The 12045-nt window shown below is 40.7% G+C and overlaps 1 protein-coding gene across 1 annotated transcript in view; it reads right to left on the reverse strand.

Moving 5' to 3' along the window:
• The window catches only part of LOC133955115 (NT-3 growth factor receptor-like), a 97837-nt gene that overhangs the window by 64528 nt on the left and 21264 nt on the right, over window positions 1–12045 (reverse strand). The window contains exons 4-5 of the mRNA XM_062389787.1: window positions 10313–10384; window positions 8054–8208 (exon numbers count right to left, since the gene is read on the reverse strand). Coding sequence (XP_062245771.1) covers window positions 8054–8208; window positions 10313–10384 — 227 coding nt within the window. The remainder of the gene's footprint in view (window positions 1–8053; window positions 8209–10312; window positions 10385–12045) is intronic.

Here is a 12045-nt window from a genome sequence, read left to right on the forward strand (position 1 = left end):
CGGGTTAGGCCCCGCCCACTCCGAGTACGGATACGGATACAGATAATTCATATGGTTAACAGATACAGATACAGATACAGATAATGCTGTACTCGCTCATCCCTAGTCGCTAATACATACAACTTTTCCTTGGTGAAGTCGCAGATTCATAACAGTAAGTCTGCATCTATAAAGGAACTTTAATTTCAAGCTAAAGCAGGAAAAACAGAGCTTTTTACATGCTTATTTTTAAGGAAGAAAAGCAGGTAAATTTGTTTGTGTTATTTGATCATTGGATGACGTCCAGTTGTTTCATGTCTCGGACATATTTGGTCCAATCAAATCCAAAGTAGACATGTAAGACAAGAGTCGCGACCTGAAGACATCTATACAGAAATCGTGACTTGAAATCACAGTAACCCCTGGTGGCAACAGGAAAGGTCTTGTTTTTGGAACGTCTTACACTTTGAAGTATTCCTCCAAATCCACTTTGACAAACCATGTCAAACTGTATCAAACGGGTCTCAAGACATTTATAATGTAGCCATAAGATTACTGTGACTTTTCATCATGCAGATTATTAATGGCGTGGCATCAAAGTTCATCAACTCGCCATAACACACGACATTGCTGTAACTTCCGTGTTCATGGGTCCATCTCCCTCAAACTACTTTTGTGTAGAAACAACCCCCCCATGCAGACATTCAGATCGTTTTAAAGAATGGGCTTGGCAAAATCACTGACTAGCGCCCCCTAAAGGTCAGCCCCAGCAAAACGATTGGCCGACATCTACAAACAGGAAGCCCGCCATTTTGTATTTAGTGGCCATTTTGCCCATAATCCACATTTTTACTTTGACGCAATTGTCGTAGAGCTTTCATCGGATCAAATAAAAATTTAGATGACTGTCATCAAAACAAGACAGTGTTGGGGTAGACTCCCCAGTGGGTTGTAAATACTTGGGCCCAGCTAGGCCAAGCTGAAACCAGTTTGGCCAGTTTTCAGTCTTAATTCACACCTTCCTCAGACAGCCTGGAGCCAACGGTGAGGACAAAGGATTAAAACTTTTGGAGGGAAAACATTCTCCAGCAGGCCTGAGAATCTCCCCCTGGTGGTTGGAAAATGTCCTGAAGAGCCTTCAGGACCCCCGCTGAGTTCCAAGCCCCGCCCACTAAGGTCGGAATCCTGACATTCTCATTGGCTGAGAGTCAACTGAACCCTGTGACCACTTCCGGAGGAAGCAGGAAGTCCCCAGGTGGTATAAGAGTGCTGAGACATCAATAATCGCTGCCATTTTACCCTGCTCTGAAGACATCACCAGGCCCCTCCGGGGCCTCCCAGCTAATTTAGTTGCTAAAGGGGGCAACCTTAACTTTTAGTTTATCAGCTATTTTTCCCTGCTCTGAAGACGTCAACAGACCCCTTCGGGGCCTCCCAGCTGATTTAGTTGCTAAAGGGGGCAACCAGAGTTATTTTCTTTCATTTCTTTCATTGTCTTTTATCTCAGTCAACGTCTTTATTTTCAAAAGGACTTTTGCTGTTTTAACTTGAAAAGACCAAGCAGGAAATTGCACCCGGAACAATCTCAGACTGTTTAACTTTTCCCACGGACTTTACTTCCTTTTCCCAACGATCTACAAACGGCTTCCACAGCCGTCCCCTGCAGAAGCACGACGTTCATCCAGTTGAGGAGCAAGCAGAATCCGTTCCTATTCGGTCTTCGCTGCGACAGAGGAGCCAGCGCCGCCAAGCTTGAGCGGCCACGATTATTCACTGGATTTCCGGAATATCCGCGCGACACACGCATGCAACACCGTGAAGGTCACATAAGAGGCTTTATTGTCTGGGCAGATGTTAATCTAATACGTAGCGTATTGTTTAATACTTGAATGTATTTGTTTTGTATGAGACCGCCGAGTCTCCAGTGTTTTAGCGGCGATTCGCCACTTCCGGTTTCCGGTTACGGCCTTGTGCCATAGTTTTTAAGCGCCGTGAGCAGCGTCTCCAGCTCAATGTGACCGTTTGAACAACTTTAAAGATACTTTACCGGTCAAACCTCAGCACACAACGCCACTTGGGTGCTGAGTGGTAAAGTAAATGTAACTTGTCTCTGACGGTGCTTTTAAGAGCTTTGCTCTCTCCTTGTATTCTCTCTCTCTCTCTCTCTCTCTCTCTCTCCTTCTAAACTGACCTATACACACATCCGATCTGTATTTAGAATACAGTTCATTTAACATAGTTAATTCTTTATTCAGAGAGGCTGGACACATCTGGAAGCCATGCGGCCGAACGCCAAAGCAGAGACAAAGAATTCTCTTTGTCTGAAAATCCCTTTCTGTAATTCAGGTGACGACCACCAGTGTGAGCTCCGGCCACATGGTGTCATTAACATAGACTCCATTTTGAATAACGCAAGTTAAACCACCATTTTGAGTCTATTATGGCCACGCCTCCTCTCTCCCTCTCCTCCCATTCTGGCTCTAAATTCATAACGGCTCCGCCATCTTGTTTTGTAGTCAATCCGCCATTTTGAGAGTTTTTAGGCCTTGATTCCACGAATCATGATCGGCCGCCATCTTAGATGTGACGTCACCACGTGACTGCGTCATCGCCACGCCCCCCTTCTTTTTCTCTCTCTCGCTCTCTCACACACACACACACACACACCCACACAGAGACACATTGATAGACACAGACAGATACACACACACAGATACACATAGATGAATACATGTGTTTTCTAAATTGTGATAAGCGGCTGCTGTTGTTATCTTTGAAATATGGGAGTTTGTTAAAATGATGAATCATTAAATAACACTAACTTTATTTCACATGCACACACATAGACACACACACACACACACAGAGAGACACTTTGACACAGACACACACACACACCGAGACAGACATACATAGGTTGACCGCCGGTTTTACATGTATTTTCTGAATTGTGATAAGTGCTGCTGCTGTGTTTATCTTTGAAATATCGGAGCTTGTTAAAATGATGAATCATTGAATAACATTATAACTTTATTTCCCCTTTTTAATAAATGCTTTTGTAATTAAAGTATCTGTAGTCTGTGATTATTTGTGCATATGTATGTGATTACAGCTGGATTATGATTGCCTGTGCTCGAACTTAAAACCCTTCATTGTTTATTATATAATCATTAATACTAAATATTGAGATTATTAATATAACTTATATCATTGAGACTGATATTTTATAGATTGAATTGTTGGTCCCTGTAACCAGGCTGGTGCCCCGCGACAATAAGCAATGATTACAGATTTGTATTATTCTTAATTGATAATTTTATTGTTTTCATTAATTATTTTAACTATTATTAATGGATAACCGTATCATTTCTAATTAAATGTGTTACCATTCTTAATTAATAGCTTTATCATTTTTTTATTATTTTTAAGAAATAATTGTTATTTTAATAATCATATTTCATGATTATTAATAATTAGCCAACGACATATTTGGTCCAATCGAGTCCAAACTACACATGTAAGACATGAGGCTCAACCTGAGGACATCAACAAAGACACCATGACTTAGAATCATAACGCCACCTGCTGGCTATAGAAAGTGAAGCGTTTATCCTTGCCGCAGTGCGCAAACGCATGCAACGCAGAGACGAGCACTTGGTCATCAAACGCTCTTTCTTCACCGACCGCAACAGACTTGAAATCGCCTGTGCCCGTTAGTGCTACAATGAGCCCTAGTTATTATTATTTTTCCGACAAAAGAAGGGGCTTTTTGAGGGCTTTACCATGCTGAACTTTTTACCAAACTTTGGAGAAAATGTAGAGTGGTGAAAATGTACGTTTTCTGGATTAATTTGAAATGGGTGTGGCAAGATGGCTCAACAGCGCCCCCTGGAATCAGCCCCTAGGTTTCCCTATGACCGATCTTCACCAAAACTGGGCAAAGGTGTACCGTGACCAGTCATAAAAAAAATTCAAGGAGCATTATGAAAAACGCAACAGGAAGCCCGCCATTTGGGATTTAGTGGCCATTTTGGCCATAATCCCCATTTTTACTTCGAAGTACTTGTTCCAGGGCTTTCATCATATCAAGTTCAAATTGAGATGAGTGTCATCATAACAAGATGGAGATAAAAAGTGATCGATTTTTCGTCACACCGTGTGACCTTGGCGTGGCGTCAAAGTCTGATTAAACGCCATAAAAAAACAGGTTCTGTATCTCGGACATACATTGTCCAATCGAGTCCAAACTAGACATGTAAGAAAAGTAGGGGTGCACCGATTTATCGGTCGTACATCGGTAGCGGCCGATATTCGCCTCGTTTACTGATATCGGCTTATCGGTAATAAACTTGACTTTGACCGATATCATTGGCCGATGTTCGTATTTGTGGTAAAACCGCTGGGCACGTGCCGCGGCTGGGGGAGCAGTCGCTCCGTCGCTCTCCTCTCCGCGCCGCCGGAGGCTCAGTGCGCGGCACCGGGAGGTCCTCATCCGGTGTCGCCTCCCGGCGTCGCTGGTGCGGGGGCTTTCTTTCTCTTGGACCGCGGGGCGGTGTCCATCGCCGGCGCGGAAGGCGGGCCGTTGGAGGGGACTGGGTACGCGGTCAGCGGCGGCCACTCTGGACGCGTGTCGGGCCCTTCTCGCGGATCACCTCAGCTACGGCGACCGCTGGGGGAACCCTGAGAACTGGTGCGGACCAGGGGAATCCGACTGTTTAATTAAAACAAGCATCGCGAAGGGCAACGGTGGGTTTTGACGCGATGTGATTTCTGCCCGACACTAAAAACAGGTCAAACTGAGGAGGGCTTGTTAAGTTATCTTGACTCACGCAGTGTAACTTGACGTAAAAAGTATGAGCGTAGCGTCTGTTTAAGTACTTTATTCTCATGTGCATCGGCTCTATTCATCCGTCTCATGCACAGGTAACAAGGGAATTGACAAAATACGTCATACACACAGAAGCCGTAACACATCTAATAAACGGGCAATACTGTGTTACAGTCATTTCATTAAGATCCCAAGGAACAATTTCAACTTGTGGTAAAATGGGCATAATATGTCTCTGTTAAATAAAGTTTAGTTAAATCAAAGATTGTTTCATAAATCTGATTAAATTTGTGCTCATTAAAAGATAAGAGTGATGAAGGGCTGCACATTTTTTAAATAGTGCTTTTTAAATAATGATTTAATAATTTTTCTGGCACAAAAGGGTGAATGAATAACAACAAAAAGAAAATAAACAAATATCGGTATCGGTATCGGCCAGATTGTTATTTTAAATATCGGTATCGGTATCGGCCAAGAATTTCCATATCGGTGCATCCCTAAAGAAAAGTGTCCCGGCCTGATGAAATCTACACAGAAATTATGACTTGAAATCACAGCGCCCCCTGGTGGCTACAGGAAGTGTAATGTTTTATACTTTGATTAACTGCTCCTGGCTGCTTTACAATATACAGCTCAAAAGAGCTCAGTTAAGTCATTGGATCATGATCAATTGTGACATTTCCTCAAATCGTGTAAACATCGATGTGCGGCGAAGGATTTTCCTTCGACAAATGACACGATGTTGTCAAAACTCCACTGTGCATTGTCCTATCCCAACCAAACGTCTGTTACATGATTAGAGTCCAAGCCTGAACAGCTCTATGTGTCAATATTTCCTCAGTGTCATAGTGCCACCTATTGATTCGCCATGAAACAAGAAGTACTTGGTTAATCCACTCTGCATAAAACTATGCCCGAACAGAAGCTGTTTGGACCAATCAAATTGTCAGGTCAGGCTTTATACGATGATGGACAGATGGTCAAGAGTAACGTAATCAACCACGTCACCAAAGAGCGCTTGGGTTGAATTCGTTTTCAACAAACATGCCTTTCGCTGGAGAGCTGAGATGTGTAGATGCTGCTATTGAGTCTGTTTTGAAGACATCGATAGCGCAATAATTTCGAAAGAGGAACAGAGAAACATGATCAAGGCATTTGTAGATCGAAAATATGTTTTTGCCGTCCTTCCTACGGGATTCGGAAAAAGTTGAATTTATCAGCTGGCCCAGATGGTCACGAAGAAGATGGGACACAATGAAAACCCACTGGTCATTGTCGTTTCTCCTCTGGTCGCACTCATGGTTGACCAATTGAAAGAGGCGACCGAAATGAGCATCACGGCGATGCAACTCGGCGTGCACGACGAGGTGGCCATTATCAGCGGCCGTTGCCAGCTCCTTTTCAGAGCCCGGAATCATGGATGCTGAACAAGAAGTGGAGGGATATGCTAGGCTCCGTTGTTTTTCAAGCCAACGTAATAGGGAACGTCGTGGATGAAGTTCATCTTACTTACAAATGGTAAGAGAAAGTCTTGACTGTCTGACTTAGTAAATAACTCACAATGTCGTGATATAGTTGACAACAACTATGCGTCGCTTAACATACGGCACATACTATGTCGCTCTGATTGGTTGTAGGTCTATCCAATTGAGCGAAGAGGAATTTTTTTCCTGGCTCGGTTGAAACACACCCCATAATCACAGCCCAATGGAGCAGTATCAGACTCATATTCTGACTAGAATAATGAGTATGACAATGTCAGGCTAAGCGCCACCTACTGATCAGTGTGAAAATTACGTTGTGGTAAAATGTCCAGTTGAACAAAATTGCTCACGCTACATCAGAGCTCCTACTTGAACAGATCTATATGTCTGTGCGTAATAATAGCGATGGCGCCACCCACTTTCAACAGGAAGTAAACTTTGTTTTACAACTATCCTTCGATTTACATGACATTTTCACAGTTTATTTTGCAATTGATAGCGAGCAAGGATCAACGTTGCGTGATGGACGAAGGAAGTAAAGCGTTGCAAAGCAAAACGCATGCAATGAAGAGACGTGAGCTTGGTCATCAATCGCTCTCTCCACCGACCGCAACAGGCTTCAACGTGCGGGTGCTCGGGCCCACCAGTGCTACAACGTAGCCCTAGTTATAAATACATTCTAAGGGTGAATCTCTTTCTTGTCTTACCCATCTCAGGCATCACATGACCACTGGAACATGTATTTAATTGGCCAGAGATTTGGTTCGATGTGAGAACATCTATTACTTATACTTGGTACCCTGGATGTTTAATCTGAATTCTTAGCACACAAATTTTGGCATCTGAATTTTAGCTGTGGAATTTGACCAACATTTTATAAAGTTCATTCTAATAACTTGAATTTTTGATTCTGAATTTGGGAACATTGAAAGATATAAGTGAAAACATTTTAGAACTGAAATTCAGTGGCAAAAATACCATTACAAAATTTCAGTGAAAATAATTCAGTAAAAAGACTTTGAAATATCAAAATCTGATTTATCTCCATATCTTGCAGTTAAGACTCATTTTGTTACAAATCCTAGTCAGTGTGTTCTATATCTGGCAGGGATTTCCCCTGATTTTGGCCTGTGTATTGAGTTATGTAACTGCCCCCCGATGATCTAAATATTGGTTCCCAGTAGTAGGATTGCGGTACGGACCAGACCCAGAAGGCGCTATATAGTATACATAAGGGGCTTGTATTAGATTTTGATGGACCGTGTCTATTTATCGACCGCACTTTTTTTTGCATTTACGGTAGTTCATCCTGGCAGCACACGGTAGAGCTTACTTCAGAGAAAGTGTGAACAAAAGAGGAAAGTTTAAGCTGTGTAGTTGCTATGTTAGTTGAGATTGTTAACATGTGAAATGTGATTATATATTAAAAGGCGTCTTAAAATAAAAATTTTAGAAAAAATAAACAAAACGATGTAGTTATTTTTTCTAAAATTAAGTATTTTATTTTAAGACGCCTTTTTCAAAAGCCCATTATTTTTAGATTTTAGTTGAAATGACAATATTTTTATTAGAGTACACTAAGCTCAGTCTAAAGATTATTATAAACATTGTTGACATGCTTTTGAATAATACTTTCTTTATTTTATTTGTCAGTTTTTGACTTCGTATAGACATTGATAAAACTACTAGACTACTTCAACAAATATATTAATTGAGTAATACAAAAAAAAAATCGTTGGGTGCAGCCCTACTTGAAACTTACCACAACTGCTTATGTTCATGTCACGCAACATTATCTCCCTGTCGCCATCAGCACAATATAAATGTTGGCTGCTTAGACCTGCCTCTCCTCTCTGTTGCCATAGTTGCAGCCAGCGGATCTCACAGCCGCAGGTGAACAGCACCTCCTCTAAATGACTGGAGAAAAAGAAGAACATTGACAGTATTAACAAAAACTCATGAGCTACATGCCAAACCAATAAAACCTTTTACGCAAGAGAAAGGCATGTTTGTCATGTCGAATCTCTTTAAGTACAACATATCATTGCTATCAAAAGTCCTTCAGAAAATGGCAATGACTTTAACAGGTCCAGGTCATGGTCTGTACAACCGTTAAAGCGAGTGAAATCAAGCAGAAAAATCCGGAAATACTGTCTGCCGGAGATGCGATGCTACCAAGCTACCAACTGTTGAGGTGTGGGTCGCCTCAATGCATTGTTACATTTTTGGGGAGTTGCACATCAGGGTACAGTGATTGGTTTAGTTCTATGCATAGGCTACGCTTGAGCTGCGGCGTAGATACGATGCAGAAGAAAGAACTGGGCTTAACACTGTGATCCAGAGAAAAAAAGCATCAACCCAAGAAAATGATTGGTTTTATTGAAATTAAGTGGAAATTGATTAAGTACTACCTTTACTATAGCTTGGAAGTAGTTTCTATAGCTTGCTACAGGTCAAAGTCAACTTTATTGTCAATTCTTCAATATGTACAAGATGTAGACAGGATTGAAATGCCATTGCTCTCTGATCCCCTGTGTAAACATATATGTAGACAGGAGTCTACAGTGGTAGCTTGGTTCAGGTTCCTTGTGGGGGGGGGGGGGGGGGGGGGGCTGCAATCTTTGCTTGCAGAAATGGAGGTGTTAGAGATCAGTTGGTGGTGGTTGTCGGGGGGGGCGGGGTAACCAGCACGGAGGCTCCAGAATCATTTTGCAGATGGAAGAAGACTGAAAGTAGGTTGGGTTGCTCACAATGCTTGTGGCTATTCGGACTGGGAAGTTGATGTGTATGTCCTGTAGGGAGGGGAGTGAGGCACTGTTGATCCTCTCAGCTGCATTCACGGTGCACTTGAAGGCTCCTGCGGTTGGTGGCTCTATATTCTTGCACTATTCAGTTTACGGAGGAAATAGAGGCACTGCTGACCTTTATTGGCCAGTGATGAGTTGTTGTTCTTCCAGAACTGCACTTTCCTGGACAATTTACATTACAAATGCCAAGTGTGAAGTCAATTAGATCAATGGTTTGTGAGATATGCAATCCGCATAAATATAGAAGGATGTTTATATTTCCCATTGTTATCTCTACATGTTTGGTGAAACCAATGGCTGCAGACCACAGGACAGACACTGTTATTTTGGATTATCTCATTCCAAGAGCACAAACTGATTATGTGCTAGTCAGCTAACCAGACAATCAGATCAACAAGACAGGGACAGATTGTATATACCATTAACTCCTGTCTGACAACTCTAGACCATATGCTATAGCTTTTTATCTTTTTAGTTTAACTTCAGGATGTCTTTAAATATGTAGAATGTGAGTGACTGTCGCAGATTACCCAAAGCATGGTGTCCCACATTATCAATCATATTTGATGAGGTGGAACAACTAAAAGTACTGCAAGTCCTCTAAACAGAATTTTGTTAGAACAAGGAAATACATGTCCCAAATTATCTAATTTTCCACAAACCCCAAATTCACCCTGTGGTAGTGGGTCGTGGTCAGCGTTGGCTCTGGGATCGGTGCCAGGGAGAGAGACTGATCATAAACAGGTGTTCCAGTTCAACTAATGACTCTCTCCTTTTTATCAGCAGTAGCGCTCTGGGGCTTTGTATGTGTGTGATAATAGTGCAAATAAAGAGAGACATTGAAGACACCTACCTGATTCCCCTTATGTTCAAGACGAGGAACTCACCGTAACGCAGGGATTTGTTACACACCCTAATTCATGTTTTAACTTTTTCAAAGATAACAGATCACTCATACACTTCCTTCTTCCATTTGTACTTCATATGTTCCAACATTTAATTCAGAACATATTTTTCTGTGTTGCATCATTAATCAACTATAATCCTCCATCTGTACTACAATGTATTGGAGCAAAGAGAGAATTACATTGCTCTTGGTAAATTGCCTTTTGCCAAATCAACCACTTATTCACTTTCCTCCTTGTAAAGTATTCAGAAAAAATCTGATATTACGAAAAATAGACAGTGGCTTCAAAACTCATAAAAACTCCTACATTTCAAGGAGCTGCACAGGTTCAAAGATCTGCCAGGATAATGTGGACAACATGGGATTCTTGGACAGGTTTCTGAGGGAGAGAGTGAGAAAGAGACAGAAAATAAGGTGGATGTCAGAATCTTCAGCTCAGCGATGATATACTTACCATGTATTGTTGTGTCTATTATTATGTCAGACGTATTCAGCAGAGATAACAGTCCTGGTGTCTAATTGTTCAATTATAGCTCCTGTAACTCATTCTTTCATTCTTTGTAACTCATTCAGTATTTCTAATAAGCTGAAACATATTCTTGGTGTTTATCTGTGAGACAATTCAGAAATACAAAAAAGCTACTCAGAACCAAAATACAAATAAAAGAAAACCAATGCTAGCAATATTATAAATATATAGTATAAAAAATAATAACATAACAGAAAGCATAAATAACACAAATATTATACCTATTTTACATACAGTAGGGCTGCCAGGACAGTCTCTGTTACTGATAATATGTGGTGGTCGTTCAGGCTCATACTGATTAAAGAACATCTGTTTTCACAAAAACCTATTTGGTTAAATTTTGTATGTTTCAACAATGGTGTCTGCTTTCACTAATTAAAAAATCTCTGATTTGTGCAACGCTAGTTATCAATATTCTGATACTGCTGTTATTAATTGAAGTGAAAGTGTGTGCTCCGTGCAGCTGCTCCAGAAGTTAGAAGTGGGATGTCAATATCTGGGTAATTAATGGGAAACACGGCACACATCTTCCAAAGTGCAGCAGAAGAGTGAAGCTGCCCACAGCAAAATCTGAAACTCGTGTCTACAATGGTGTGATCTGTAACAGTTTATTCACAGGTGGAAAGAAGATGCAAAATGTTGCACTTTCTGAGAGAAGATTAGCCAGAGTGTCATTAGTTTATGGGAATGTACAGTGATGAAGGAAAAGGTGCAGCTAATCTCAATATTTGAAAGAGCATCTGCTATATATTATAATGATCTTTGGAGGAGACTGGTACTCAATAGGCAATTTTAACAACACTTGCTTTCTGACTAGATCACCACGTGACTGGGTCATTACGCCATTGCCACTCCCCCTTCTCTTTCTTACACACACACACACACATAGAGATACAGCCAAATAGAGACACAGACAGGCAGACACACCCACGACCACACACACATAGATACCCTCAGTATTACATGTGTGTTACTAAATTGTGTTAGTGCTGCTGCTGCTGTTGTCATCTTTGAAATATTGGAGATTGTTAAATGAAGAATCATTGAATAACATTAACTTAATTTCCCTTTTTAATAAACCCATTTGTAATTAAAGTATCTTTATTCTGTGATTATTTGTGCATATGTATATGAATACAGCTGGATAACTATAGCCTGTGCTCCAACTTAAAACCTTTCATTGTTTATTATATAAACTTGAATATTAAATATTGAGATTATTAATTTAACTTTTATAACTCGAGACTGATCTTTAAAGATTGACTGGTTGGTCCCTGTAACCAGAGTGGTGACGATAAGTAATAATTACAGATTGTATTATTCTTAATTGATAATTGTATTGTTTTCATTAATTATTTAATTGATAATGTATCATTTCCAGAGGTGTAAAGTAAAGTAACGAATTACATTTACTCACGTTACTGTAATTGAGTAGTTTTTTAAATGGGTAATTTTACTTTTACTTAAGTAGATTTTGACTGAAGTATTGTACTTCGCTACATTTGAAATTA

Source organism: Platichthys flesus, chromosome 6 (assembly GCF_949316205.1).
Source record: "Platichthys flesus chromosome 6, fPlaFle2.1, whole genome shotgun sequence".
NCBI lineage: Eukaryota > Metazoa > Chordata > Actinopteri > Pleuronectiformes > Pleuronectidae > Platichthys > Platichthys flesus.